Genomic DNA, 15,485 nt, shown 5'->3' with positions numbered 1-15,485 from the left:
CAAATTTAGGCCAGGCATGCATGCTCGATTAATGAGCAACAGGTTTAGTCTTACACTCCCTAGTGTAAAGTACAGGAGCATGCTGGAGTCACAAAATTATTAGGATGTAGCTAATACTCCACAGTATTAGCATACTCCAATGCAGCTGTACTCATAAATCCTGCCTAAAGCCACAATTTAAATCTGAATCAAATGTCACAACATGTTTTCCAGTACAAGAACAAAAGAATATGTTCATCTCACTCAAATTGGCGAAGCTGTTTTACCTTCATATTCTTCAAACAGATCAATTATTTCTAGGCATTAAAGTTTGACAAAAAATGTTACTCACTGATCATACAGCAGACCCCGAAAAACACTATTTAATCATTCTTTTGTAATAATTAACTAATGTTTCCTACAATAGTGACTACACTTCCAAAATTACTTAATTGGCCATAAAATGCTTTGAGACACCTTGATGCCTTGAAAGGTATCATAAAAATGAAAGTACTTTCTTTTTATTCTTAAGAATTCTTTTGTTGAACCAATGATTTTCATCCAGAATAAGGCAGCTAACTGAATGCTCAAAGTAAGGCAGGGGACATATTTTTTTAAAATACAGGAAAGAAAGTTGGCAACTAACACGTGCATGTTGTTAATTTAAGTCTTCTGTATTTTTTAAATGATCACAGATGTGTCATTCAGGAATGAAGGAACTCCTTCCTGCAATGCAGAAGCACAAGGATGAACGACACTGAAGCTATGTTAAGGCTTGGTCACCAAAACAAAAGGGAAACACTCAGGCAAGGGAGAACTGCAGAGAACATCCAAACGGCTTATCCCTAGCATCAAATTATTATGGCAGGAGAAGGCATTGAGTATCATGCCAAACCACTTGTAGTGTCCTAAAAGGAAAAAAAGAGATATGTGATTATCTATTCTTATTTTAATTTCCCTGTTCTATCCTGGTACCTTTTGATATTCTCCTTCAGGTGTACATCTCATCAACTCTCAAATATTACGATTAACTCAGCTTCATGGGCGTTTCATAATAATGCATTCCATATTCTAATTTGGCATCCCAAACACTTGTACTAGATCTTCCCTTCACCTCTGTTCAAATACATACAGCACGAGTTTTTTCAAGTCATCGGAAATATATCCTCTCATTCCCATTGTATCATTGTGAATCAGTGGCTCTTAAAGTGATTTTTTTGGGCTGTCATGACACAAATGTACACTGGTCAAGACCAGTACAGTAAATCAGAAAGGAACAGGCTGTATTTTACTGTTATGAGGAATGAAAATTGTGCTTTTAATTGTGATCACGGACCATGGGGGAATTTACAGGCATTGTTTATAGAAATCATTGAAAATTTGTGGTTTAGTATCTTGTATAGCCTATGCAAGTACATGGCCAAAGGCCATCATCCTGAAACATCAACTATGCTTCACTCAGCACAGATGCTGCCGGACATGCTGAGCATTTCCAGCACTTTGTTTTCATTTCAAACTTCCAGCATCCACAGTACTTTGCTTTTACATAAAAGGCTGTGGTGTTTACTTCAAATACAATAATCCCTTCGCTAGAGGCCGAAATTCTGTCATAAATTGAATTCAATTTCTCTGGTTGAACAAAGACAGGCTAAATGAATCCCGGCTTCTGATTTCCATTATAAAATAGTTCATAACCTTCAGCACTACAAACTTGAGAAATCAGTCATATCACACAATTGCCATTTCACTTAGTGGACACCCCTGCCAGAATCAACAAGGCAGTTGCACTAATCTATCGTTCACTACTGACTTGTAAGCCTAGTTTACATTACAGGCTTAAATATGAGAATAACTGAGCCAGTAAAACCATAAGCTGTGTTTACTATTTTTGTTAATACCTTAACTAATAAAAAAATTGTGTAGATCTGCTTCCCACATTATCTCCAAAAACCTGTTAAATCTGCAGTATATATGAACAGTTAAAATAAAAACTGTAAATTTTACCCAACTAATATAAATTATTCCAATTACCTTCAAGAATACTGCTTTTAATTCGCTGGGGTCGGCCCTTTTTGTTGACTGCACCTGAAATAAAAACATGTTACGTCAGTACACAAATGAATTATCTTGAACAAATATACGTAAGGGTAAGTGATAACAGTATGCTTCGTTTCACAATTTTGAACAGTATTTAAACTTTCACTGAAAAGCTTCATAAATTGCAATATTGTGTGTCATTTCAATTACTGTGAATAGATTACCATAAAACTAATTGTCCGATGTTCATTAATTCTAACTAGTTATGCAAGCTTGACACTGACGTTCATCTTAGAAAAAGATTTCGAAATAATTTCCAATATATTCCGGTTTAAAAATAACCCACCGAGTTCTAGACTTTACATTTCACAAGCTAAGGGTAGCTTTTTCCATTAGATGAAACAACGTTTTGTTCTTTCGACTGTGATCCATGAATTATAATGCTTTAATGGAACAGCTCGCTGCCTGAAGAATATATATGCTACTGTCTAACACCCATATGTTGATATTCCGACAACAACGCGTAAAGCTGTTAAATGACAAGAGACTTCCTTTTTTTTAAGTGTTTAAAGGTAACTCAAGGCCAAGCGGTAGGCCTCCAAACATCAATCGCCAACAAGGAAAAAAACAAACACAACTACCGTTCATGTAAAACATCTTTCATACAGATTTATAATAAAGCCAGCTACACTAATTTACAGAATACACCGGCACATTACTCAATTTAAACCACTCAAACAGCGACAATGATACAGAGTTATTCTGAGTTGTGTCACCTTGACCGCCATGCTGCAGTTGTGATGTCACGAGACGCCGTGATGAAAGCGCGCGAACGTCGGAGGTCAGAGGTCACAAATTCACCCGGGAAACAGCACGAGCGGGTTACGAGACACGAGGAAGAGGGGAGCAGGGAGAGGGATGGTGGAGAGACAGAGACGGGGTGGCGGAGAGCGAGAGAGAGAGGGAGTGTGGTGGAGAGGACAGGACAGGATGAGGGGAAGGAGAGAGTGGAGAGGAGAGGGTGGGAATGGGCTTAGGGGTGGAAGGAATTGGTGAGGAGGGAAGGGGCTGAGGAGCGATGGGTATAAGAGTGGGATTGTTGAGGTGCATGGCGGGTTAAGAGTGCGTTTGCTGGAGGGGAGGGGGGAGGGGGGGGGGCGGTGGGAAACAAGGGGTGAATAGTTGCGGCGGGGGCGGGAGGTGGAGCTGGAGAGCGGAGAGGGGCTTTGGCAAGGGTGGGAGTGGGGAGTAACAGCCAGGTGTGTGGAGGACGGGAGCACAAAGCAGAGTAGAACAGAGACTGAGGCAAGAGTAAGGGGTGTGAGTGACGAGCGGTGGTAGCTGTGAATGAAGTGCTAGAAGTTCAATGACCTTACACAAATGGTCAAGGTTAGTGGATGCATCTTCAAATGCCATATCCTGCCAAATGTATGACAGTCACTGACACTGCTAATTCACCAGAACTCCATCACTCACCTACTATCAATCTCTACTCGTGACCAGTGACTCATCAAGTACAGATCTTCATATCAGGCCTTATATCTAGCATTCATATTTTACACTTCACCCTCACACAATTAGCACTGTTGTAAGCCTCACACTCACGTTTCATAGATTGAACACACTGCCAGATATTCAACCATGATAATCACATTACCCAAGCAAAGTTGCACCGCACTAACTGATACGCTTCCCTTTTGCAGGAAAAGGTGGAAAGCAACTGGAAGCACTTTAAAAAGGATGTGAAGGCATTAGAAAGGGTGCAGGTGAGTTTCACGAGGATGGTTTGAGGAATGAGGAATTTCAATTACGTAGATAGATTGGAGAAGCTAGGACTGTTCTTGGAGAAGAGAAGGTTGAAAGGAGATTTGTCTGAGGTATTCAAAATAATGAGGGGCCTGGACAGAGTAGACAGGGAGAAACTGTTCCCACTGGTGGAAGGATCAAGAACAATTAGGCACAGATTTGGTTAGGATCTGGAATGCACTGCCTGAAAGTGTGGATGTTGCTGGTGCAGCTGAGACATTCAAAAGGGAATTCGATCATTATCTGAAAACAACAAATACACGGGGCTACTGGGAAAAGGCAAGGGGAGTGGCACCAGGTGAACTGCTTGTGCAGAAAGCCAGCACAGACATTATGGGCCAAATGGCCTCCTGTGCTGCAGCCATTCTATGATTCTAAGAGTGGTGGGGGGTGAAGGGCAGGGAAGGGTTGACGAGTGGGGGTGGAGGGCAAGGGGAGTGAAGAGCAGGGATGAGAGTGGGGGTGGAGGGCAAGGGGAGTGAAGAGCAGGGATGAAGAGTGAGGGGGACAGGGTGAATGGTGTGAGCGAGGGCAAGGGGGTGAATGGTGGGGAGTGAAGAGCAGTTGGGTTAAGAGTGGGGGCTGAAGAGTAAGGGGGATGGGAGAGCAAGGGTTTATGATAAGTAGGGGAGTGAAGAACTGGGGGGTTGAGGGGTCAAGAGCAGGGGAAAGGGTGTGAAGGGTGGTGGGCAGGTGTGTGAAGATATGGGGGAAGAAGAGCAAAGCGGGGGAGGACTGAACTGGGGTGGGGTGGGCTGGGGGTTGAAGAGCAGGGGGTTTGGGGGTGGTGAAGATCAGAGAGTGTGGGTGTTGGAGCAGGGGTGGAGAGGTGAGGTGGAGTTGGGGAGAGTGGAGTGGTGGGTGAGAAGAGCAGCATGGGGTGGATGAAATTGGAAGGGAAAGAGCAGTGGGTGGGGGTGAAACATGGAAGTAGAGGAAGAGCAGGGCTAGGAAGAGCATTGACAGGGTTGGGAAGGTGGTGGGGTGTGTTGTGGGAGAGCAGTGACTTGGGCAGGGGGAGCAGCTCGTGTTCCTCTTGCAGAAAGTGGCTGCAGCTTAAGCCTTATTCATAGCCTTGCACTGGGCAGGCATCTGGCAATGCCGTGTATTAATGGCATATTAATTGACAGTGATTCAATACATTACAAATTAATGGATAATGAAAAAAGGTTTGAAGAGATATGATAACAAAGTGGATAAATGTGATTAGAACTGCTCTCGTAAACTCCCAAGCATACTGGTTTGAAATGTCTGTTTCCTGTTGTAGTATCTAAGTGTTTCTAAATTAACATGTGTGTACTAATTCAATCATAGCATCATGTTAAAATACGGTCAGAATATTAACGAGTATCTTATAAGTAAGATGTTTCAATCGTTTTGAAGTGTCCAGGAGCTTTGATTAAGTAGTTAAATCATTTAACATTGTTTCTACCTTTATAAAACACAGGTTCGGCCTTAACTTGGGTATAGTGTCCAATTCAGGACACCACACATCAGGAAAGGATGTGAAGGTATTGGAGAGGTACTGAAAAGATTTACAAGAATGGTTCTAGGGATGAGAGACTTCAGTTACGAGAGTGGATTGGTGAAGCTAGAGCTGTTGCCCTTAGAGAAGAGAAGGTCTGGATTGAGTGGATAGAGAGAAACTGTTCTTTTGGCAGAGGGGTCAAGAACCACAGACGATTTAAGGTGATCAGCCATAGAACCAGAGGCGATATGAGAAAAAGCTTTTTTTTTTTACACAGTCTGTGGGTAGGATCTCTGCTCCAAAGAGAACAAATTCAGCTTCGCTAGCCTCTCCGCATAACTTCCCTCTAGTGCCAATTATGGTAAATTTACTCTGCGCCATCTCCAGTAACATTACATCCTTCCTATAGTCCAGTGCCCAAAAAGTGACACAGTACTCCAGCTGATTCACTAAACAATGATTTTAAAAGTTTCACATAATTTCCTTGCTTTTGTGCTCTGCCTTCATTTATAAAGCCCAGGATCCTGTACTTTTTTCAAACAACCTTAGTAATTTTCCCTGTTACTTTCAAAAATCTGTGTATGTGAACCCCCAGGTTTCTCTGTTCCTGCACCACTTTTAGAATTGTACAATTTGTTTTATATTGCCTCTGAGTCAAAGTGAATTGCTTTTTAGTATTAAATCTCATCTGCCATGTGCTTGTCTATTCACCAGTGTTGAGATCCTTCTGCAGCCATCGTTTACTACATTTCCAAGTTTTGTGTCAACCCATGGGCTTCAATTTTTATTAACAAGTTCAATATGTGACACTTTATCAAACATCTTTTCAAAGTTTGTATACAAAATAGCTACTAATCCATTTTTAGATTAAATAAAATGTGGCAAAAATAAAAACATAAAAAATAGGAACAGGAGTAGACCATTCGACCCCTTGAGCCTGCTCCACCACTCAATAAGATCATAACTGATCTGCTTGTGTTTCTAATTCCACATTCCCATCTACCCCGATAACATTTGATTCCCTTGCCTAACAAGAATCTAACTACCCGTGCCTTAAAAATATTCAGTAGCCCCACCTCCACTGCCTTCTGAGGCAGAATTCCAAAACCACCCTCTGAGAGAAAAAATTTCTCCTCATCTCTGTCCTAAAAGGGTGACCCCTAATTTTAAAACAGGGCCCTCTTGTTCTGGACTCACCCATAAGATGAAACATCCTTTCCACGTCCACCTTGTCAAGACCGTTCAGGATCTTATATACTTCAATCAAATCACCCCTCACTCTTCTAAACTCCAGTGGAAACAAACCCAATCTGTCCAACCTTTCCTCATAAGACAACCCGCTCATTCCAGGTATCAATCTAGTAAACCTCCCCTGAACCACCTCCAACGCATTTACGTCCCTCCTTAGATAAGGAGACCAAAACTGCACACAGTATTCAAGATGCGGTCTCATCAATGCCCTGTATAAAAATACCACACTTCAGTAGTATTATTTGGCAAAAAGTAATATTATTTCTGACTTTATCATCGGACTTCAAAGGGCTTGGTCCCCTTGAGACTGCAAGAGATGCATGAATCAAAATAGGAATATGAATAGACTATTTCGCAACTCTTTCCGTCTCTTCCATCTGCCCCACCACCACCACCTTTCAATGATATTATCACTGATCTACAAACTAACCCTGACTTTGACACATATCTCGTAATACTTTTGGATATCAATCTCAGATATTAAATTTACAATTGGTCTAGTGTTAATACTATTTGGAAAAGAGAGTTCCAAACCTCTATCACCCTTTGTGTGTGGAGGTTTTTCCTTATTTCACTCCTGATAATACTTGCTCTAATTTTTAGACCAAAATAGTTTCTCACTATTTACCTTATCTGTTCTCCATAATATCTTGAACGCTTCAATCAAATCACCCCTCAACCTTTTAAATACAAGGTAATAAAACCCTAATTTGTATAACCTCTCCACATAGCTTACCTATTGGAGACCAGGTATTCTGGTAATGTAATCATTATTCTATGATGCACTCTCAAAAGCCAAGATGTCCTTTCTAAAGTATGGTGCTCAGAGCTACTCACAGTACTCTAGGTGTGTTCTAACTAGGGTTTTGTACATCTGTAGCGGAACTTCTACCTCCTTGTATTCTAGTCCTCTAGATATAAAGGCGAGCATTCCATTTCTCTTTTTATTTTCTGTAGTTCGTGATATTTAGTGATCTATGCACTTGGATCCTCCAATCTCTTTTGACCTCCATTGTGTCAAGGTTTTCACCATTTAGTAAGTACCATTTACTCCTTTTTAGGTCCAAAGAGGATGACCTCACATTTGCCCAGGTTGAAATCCATTTGCCACAGTTTCACCCATTTGCTTAATCACTTCCTGTCAGTTTGAACACCTGCCCATTATCTCTAATCTGTCTCCTGCCACTCAAGCCAGTATTTTATCCAGGTCAATAATTTGCCTTTAATCCATAAACATCAACATTGAGCTGATAGTCCCTTATGAGGAATTTTATCCAATGCCTTCTGAATTTCATATAAATAATATCCATAGACATTCCCCTGTGCACTACTTTAGTCAACCTTCCAAGAAATTCAAGTTTGTCAAGCATGAACTACCTTTACAAATTCATGGCGGGTCTAGCTGATCAGCTGAAAATTTTCAAGATATTCTGTGAATCTTTCCTTAATTTTAGATTACTAATTTACTGACAACAAATGTTAGGCTAACTGGTCTATAATTCCCATGTTTCCTTCTCTCACCTTTCTTAAATAGCAGAGTGATGAGATAATTTTCAAAGCTAAAGGAACAGTTCTTAAATTGAGAAAACTTTGGAGGATTTTAGTTAGAGCAACTGCAATGATTTTGTCTTTCCCTGGATTTCTGTCATTCTTTAGTGGCATTATTTTCTTCATTGCTGTTAGTTTGCTGACATTACTTTTGGTGTGTCCCTACCCGATTCAAATTAGTTTCTGTGGGATGTCCGGCATATGTACAAACATACGAATTAGGAGCAGGAGTAGGCCACTCGGCCCGCTCCGCCATTCAATAAGATCTTGGGTGATTTAAATGTAACCTCAACCCCACTTGCCTACACCCCTGATAACCTTTCACCCATTTGTTAATAAAGAATCTATCTAGCTCTACTTTAAAGCTATTCAAAGACTCTGTTTCCTCTGCCATTGAGGAAGAGAGTTCCAAAGCCTCACAACCCTCTGGGAGAAAAAATTCTCCTCTTTGTCTTAAATGAGCGACCCTTTATTTTTAAACAGTAAACCCTAGTTCTAGATTCTCCCACAAGAGGAAACATCCTCTCCACATCCATCCTGTCAAGACCTCCTCAGGATCTTAAAGGTTTCAATTAAGTCACCTCTTACCTTTTAAATTCCAGTTGATACAAGCCTAACCAGCCCAGCCTTTCCTCATAAGACAACCTGGCCATTCCTGGTATTAGTCTAGTAAACCTTCCCTGAACTGCTAATGCATTTACATCTTCCTTTAAATAAGGAGACCATTACTGTACACAATACTCCAGCTGTGGTCTCAACTGAAGTATAGCCTCCCTACTTCCATAATCAACTCCCCTCACGATAATAATAACATTCTATTAGCTTTCCTAATTACCTGCTGTACCTGCATACTAACCTTTTGTGATTCATGCACTAGGAACCCAGATCCCTTTGAATCTCAGAGCTCTGCAATCTCTCACCATTTAGATAAAAAGCTTCATTTTAATTCTTCCTGCCAAAGTGAACAATTTCAAATTTGCCCACATTATACTCCATTTGCCAGATCTTTGCCCACTCACTTAACCTATCTGTGTCCCTTTGTAGCCTCTTTACATCCTCTTCACAATTTGCTTTCCTACCTACCTTTGTGTCATCAGCAAATTTTTCCCTGTGGCACACCACTCGTCACATCCTGCCAACCAGAAAAAGACCCATATATGCCAAATCTCTACTTCCTGTTAGCTAGCCAATCTTCTATCTATGCTACACCATGAGCTTTTATTTTCTGCAATAACCTTTGATGTGGCACTTTATCAAATGCATTCTGGAAATCTAAGTATAGTACATCCACCAGTTCCCCTTTATCCACAGCACATGTGACTCGTTCAAGGAACTCCAATAAATTGGTTATACATGATTTCCCTCTCACAAAACCATGTTGAAAAACCATGTTGACTTTGCCTGATTGCCTTGAATTTTTCTAAATGCCCTGCTATAACATCTTTAATAATAGCTTATAACATTTTCCCTATGACTGATGTTAAGTTAACTGGCCTGTTGTTTCCTACTTTCTATCTCCCTCGTTTTTAAATAAAGGAGTTATATTTACTATTTTCCAATCTAATGGAACCTTCCCTGAATCTAGGGAATTTTGGAAGTTTAAAACCAGTGCATCAACTATCACACCAGCCACTTCTTTCAAGACCTTAGGGTGAAGTCCATCCAGACCTGGGGATTTGTCAGCCCGCAGCCCTAACAATTTGCTCAATATCACTTCCCTGGTGATTGTATTTCTCCAGAGTTCCTCCCTCCCTTCCATTTCCTTGTTTACAGCTATTTCCAGGATGTTACTTGTGTCCTCTATAGTGAAGACCGAAGCACAATACCTGTTTAATTCACAGAATCACAGAATTGTTACAGTGCAGTAGGAGGCCATTCAGCCCATCGTGTCTGCACTGGCTCTCTGAGCATTAATTCATCTGCCATCTTCCTACTTTCCATTATCAATTCCCCGGATGCACTCTCTATAGGATCAACGCTCACTTTGTTAACTCTTTTCTTCTTTAAATATCTATAGAAACTCTTACTATCCATCTTTGTATTACTAGCTAGTTTTCTCTCGTACTCCAATTTTTCTCTCCTTATTAATCTTTTTGGCATTCTTTACTGTTCTTTATTTTCTTTCCAATCTTCTGACCTGCCACCTGACTTTAGTCAAATATATGCTTTTCCATGAAGTTTGATACTGTCTTTTAACATTTTTAGTTAACTACGAATGCTGGGCCCTCCCCTTAGAATTTTTCTATCTCATTGGAATGTATGTATCCTGTGTATTCTGAAATATCCCTTTAAATGCCTGCCACTGAACCTCTGTTGACCTATCTCTTAACCTCACTTGCCAGTTCACTTTAGCTAGCTCTGCTTTCATGCCCTCATAATTGCCCTTATTTAAGTTTAAAATCTTAGTCCCGGATGCATTTGTTTCTCTCTTAAAATGAATGTAAAATTCAGTCATATTATGATCGCTGCTACTTAGGGGTGCTTTCACTGGAGGTTATCAATTAATCCTATCTTGTTGCTCAATACCAGGTCTGTATAGCCTGCTCTCTGGTTGGGTCCAGAACGTGCTTTTTTAAGAAACTATCCCAAAAACATTCTTGAACTCCACATCTATGCTACCCTTGTCCACCTGATTTTTCCAGTCTATATGTAGATTAAAATCCCCCATGATTATTGCTGAACCTTTCTGGCAATCTCGCATTATCTCTTCTTTTATACTCTGTCCTCCTGTGTAGTTACATTTAGGGGGCCAGTACACCATTCCCTCAAGTGACTTCTTGCTTTTATCATTCCTCATCTCAACCCAAACCACTTCTACATCCTGGTTTCCTGAACTTAGGTCACCCCTCTCTAATGTGCTAATACCATCATTAATTAACAGAGCTACCCCTCCACCTTTTCCTAGCTTCCTGTCTTTCCTAAATGTCACATACCCTTCAATATTCAGGTCCCAATCTATGTCATCCTATAGCCATGTCTCTGTAATGGCTATAGGATCGTACTTATTTATTTCTATTTGCGCTATCAGGTCATCTGTTTTGTTTCAAATGCTACATGCATTTAGATACAGAGCCTTTAGTTTTGTCCTTCTATAATTTTTGTAGTGTCTAGCCTTATCTGCTGATTTACTCTTAAACTTGTACTCTCTGTCCCTTCCTATCACAGTCTGTTTATCATTTCCCATATTAATACCTTTCTCTCTCGCCTTGTCTGTACTTTTTGGTTTACCACATCTTCCTAAATTTGATCCCATGCCCCCACTATTCAGTTTAAAACCCTTTCTACTTCCCTAGTTAGGTGGCTTGTGAGGATACCAGCGCCAGCATGGTTCAGGTGTAGACCATCCCAACAGTACAGATCCCTCTTTCCCCAATACTTGTGCCAGTGCCCCACAAACCAGAACCCACTTCTCCCACATCACTCTTTGAGCCATGCATTCATTTCTTTAATCTTATTTGTCCTAGACCAATTTGCACATGGGTTAGGTAACAATCCAGAAACTATTAACCTTTGAGGTTCTGCTTCTTAATTTGGCATCTAGCTCATCATACTGACCATTGTCATAAAAATATAATAATTTTCATAATATTATTATAATTTATTGTAAAGGTAGGTTAATAGTGGGGTGTGGATTAGTTTCTCTGTGTGTAGGGATGTGTGTGTGGGTTTTAATCGAATTACAGAAAGCTGATCTGAGTGTTTTGATGTAGCAGAAGGGAAACTAGGTTTGAAATGCTAAATACGTAAACATGGCTGAAGTTTTAGAATGTGAGATGTGAGGAACATTTGCATTTTTAGGTAAACCAGAGTTGTGAATTTCAAAGAGATGGTAAGGTGTTACACCTAGCCAACAGAGGCTAAGCCAAACAGTGTGTTTATTTTTGCTAAAGATTACTGATAATATGAGTTCTATGAAAGATTAATAATATGGAAAAAGTAATGTTGCAAAGACATATTGGGACAATGGAATTTACATTATAAAGGGAGAAACCTGTATAAAGGAGATGGGGTTATGTGTAAGAAGAAGGCATTCTAAGATCCTACAAGTGTGAAAAGCCTCCGGCCTCTATGTACTAAACTGCTGTCTCCAGAAATCGAAGCGAAGAGAATTCACTTTGAATATCACTGTCAAGGGTATTGCCTGGGCTGTTGAAATCTATGTTGTTTTACTGTTGCCTTAACAGAGGCGTAACTGGGAATTAGATTAATTAGGGGAGCTAGGAGTTATCGTAGTAATTTGTAGACCTATGTATGTGCTTAAAATCATTTCTTTTATTAATAAATGTTTGATTTAGTTTTGTAAGAACCTCTAAGACTCAGTGAGCTTATAACTACTGAATTCGAGGCACACATCTCGAAATAAAAATACAAATTGCAAAAACAGTTGTGGCAGCTGTTTCAAGTATGGGATTTGAGCAGCTCAGCATTTACCATCCGCTGTGTCATAACACTACGCAGAGCCTCTTTCCTCATCCTACCTATGTCGTTGGTACCTACATAGACCACGACCACTGGATCCTCCCCCTCCCACTGCAAGTTCCTCTCCAGCCCTAAGCAGATTGCCCTGGGAGTCCTTAACATCGACTCCAGACCCCATGAATTCTCATGGCATCAGGTCAAACATGGGCAAGGAAACCTCCTGCAGAATACCATGTACCGCAACCCCTCAGCTGATGAATCAGTGCTGCTCCATGTTGAACGCCACTTGGAGGAAGCACTGAGGGTGGCAAGGCCGCAGAATGTACTCTGAGTGAGAGACTTTAATGCCCATCACCAAGCATGGCTTGGTAGCACCACTACTGACCAAGCTGGCCAAGTTCTAAAGGACATAGCTGCTAGACTGGGTCTGCGGCAGGTGGTGAGGGAACCAACAAGAGGGAAAAACATACTTGACCTCATCCTCACCAACCTGCCTACTGCAGATGCATTTATTCATGACAATATCGGTAGGAGTGACCACCACAGAGTCACTGTGGAGACAAGGTCCACCTTCACATTGAGGATACCCTCCATTGTGTTGTGTGGCACAACCACTGTGCTAAATGGGATAGATTTCAAACAGACCTAGCAACTCAAGACTGGGCATCCATGATGCACTGTGGGCCATAGTAGCAGCAGAATTGTACGCAAACACAATCTGTAACCTCATGGCCCGGCATATCCCCCACTCTTCCATTACCATTAAGCCAGATGATTAACCCTGGTTCAATGAAGAGTGCAGGAGGGCATGCCAGGAGCAGCACCAGGCATACTTAAAAATGAGGTATCAACCTGGTGAAGCTATAACAGGACTACTTGCATGGCAAACATTATAAGCGGCAAATGATAGACAGAGCTATGCAATCCCACAACCAACGGATCAGATCTAAGCTCTACAGTCCTGCCACGTGCAGTCGTGAATGGTGGTGGGCAATTAAACAACTCACTGGAGGAAGAGGATCCACAAATATCCCCATCCTTAATGATGGGGGAGTCCATCACATCAGTGCAAAAGATAAGGCTGAAGCATTTGCTACAATCTACAGCCAGAAGCGCCGAGTGATTGATTCATCTTGGCCGCCTCCGGAGGTCCCCAGCATCACAGATGTCAGTCTTTAGCCAATTTGATTCACTGCACGTGATATCAAGAAACGGCTGAGGGCACTGGATAGTGCAAAGGCTATGGGCCCTGACAATATTCCAGCAGTAGTAACAAAGACTTAATTCCTGGTGCTCCAGAACTTGCCACGCCCCTAGCCAAGCTGTTCTGGTACAGATACGCACTGGCATCTCCCCGGCTATGTGGAAAATTGCCCCAGTATGTCCTGTACACTAAAAGCAGGACAAATCCAACCCAGCCAATTACCGCCCAATCAGTCTACTCTCGATCATCAGTAAAGTAATGGAAGGGGTTATCAACAGTGCTATCAAGCGGCACTTGCTCAGCAATAACCTGCTCACTGATGCCCAGTTTGGGTTCCACCAGGGCCACTCAGCTCCTGACCTCATTGCAGTCTTGGTTCAAACATGGACAAAAGAGCTGTACTCCTGAGGTGATGTGAGAGTAATTGCCCTTGACATCAAGGCCACATTTGATGGAGTGTGGCATCAAGGAGCCCTAGCAAAACTGAGGTCAATAGGAATCGGGCAAAACTCTCCGCTGGCTGGATTCATACCTAGCACAAAGGAAGATGGTTGTGGTTGTTGGAGGTCAGTCGTCTCAGCTCCAGGTCATCACTGCAGGAGTTCCTCAGGGTAGTGTCCACGCCCATCTTCAACGGCTTCATCAATGACCTTCCATCATAAGGTCAGAAGTTGGGCTGTTCGCTGATTATTGGTGCTGAACATTGTGTATTTGTGAGTCCTCAGATACTGCAGCAGTCCATGTCCAAATGCAGCAAGACCTTGGGCTGACAATTGGCAAGTAACATTCGTGCCACACAAGTGCCAAGCAATGACCATCTCCACTAAGAGAGAATCTAACCATCACCCCTTGACATTCAATGGCATTACCATCGCTGAATCCCCCACTATCAACATCCTGGGGGTTATCATTAACCCGAAACTGAACTGGACTAAAAATATAAATACTATAGCTACAAGAGCAGGTCAGAGATGAGGACGAAACAGCCCGCTTGATTGGCACCACATCCACAAACATTCACTCCCTCCACCACCAATGCACAGTAGCAGCAGTGTGTACCATCTATAAGATGCACTGCAGGAATTCCCAAGGCTCCTTATACAGCACCTTCCAAACCTACGACCACTGCCATCTAGAAGGACAAGAGCAGCAGATAAATGGGAACACCACTACCTGGAATTTCCCCTCCAAGTCACTCAGCATCCTGACTTGGAAATATATCGCCATTCCTTCACTGTCGCTGGGTCATAATCCTGGGACTCCCTTCCTAACTGCACTGTGGGTGTACCTACACCACATGGACTGCAGCAGTTCAAGGAGGCAGCTCACCAACACCTTCTCAAGGGAAACTAGGGATGGGCAATAAATGCTGGCCCAACCAGCAAAGCCCACATCCCGTGAATGAATTTTTAAAATGTCCCGAGTCCTGGCACTGGGCAGGCAACAGAGCTGTCTGGACCCTCTCCCTTTGCCTCAGAGAACAACATCAATCCCCCTTACTATATTGTCCCTTACTACCACTACATTCCTTCTTGCTCCCCCCAACTTGGATGGTTTCCACAGTGCTATGGTCAGTTTGCTTATCCATCTAGTAATCCAGAAACCCAGTGTAATGCTCTGGGGACCTGGGTTCGAATCCCACTACGGCAGATGGTGGAATTGAATTCAATAAAAAAACCTGGAATTAAAAGTCTAATGATGACCATTGTCAATTGTTGTAAAAACCCATCTGGTTCACTAATGTCCTTTAGGGAAGGAAATCTGCTTTCCTTA

At 41.9% G+C, this 15,485-nt stretch overlaps 1 protein-coding gene and 1 long non-coding RNA gene across 2 annotated transcripts in view; one reads left to right on the top strand and one right to left on the bottom strand.

Moving 5' to 3' along the window:
• The window catches only part of slc25a12 (solute carrier family 25 member 12), a 128,471-nt gene extending 125,614 nt beyond the window's left edge, over positions 1-2,857 (bottom strand). Inside the window, exons 1-2 of the mRNA XM_078552103.1 lie at positions 2,793-2,857; positions 2,011-2,064 (exon numbers count right to left, since the gene is read on the bottom strand). Of these exons, the coding sequence (XP_078408229.1) occupies positions 2,011-2,064; positions 2,793-2,804 (66 nt within the window). The 5' untranslated portion in view covers positions 2,805-2,857. The remainder of the gene's footprint in view (positions 1-2,010; positions 2,065-2,792) is intronic.
• Positions 2,858-3,299: 442 nt separating this feature from the next.
• Positions 3,300-5,436, top strand: LOC144686283 (uncharacterized). Its single transcript, XR_013577889.1, has 3 exons — positions 3,300-3,444; positions 3,720-3,782; positions 5,270-5,436. It is a non-coding gene; the product is annotated as an uncharacterized LOC144686283 (long non-coding RNA).
• The last annotated feature ends 10,049 nt before the right edge of the window (positions 5,437-15,485 follow it).

Source organism: Cetorhinus maximus, chromosome 11, assembly GCF_964194155.1.
Source record: "Cetorhinus maximus chromosome 11, sCetMax3.hap1.1, whole genome shotgun sequence".
Lineage (NCBI taxonomy): Eukaryota > Metazoa > Chordata > Chondrichthyes > Lamniformes > Cetorhinidae > Cetorhinus > Cetorhinus maximus.
This window is presented reverse-complemented; position numbering and strand designations above follow the sequence as displayed.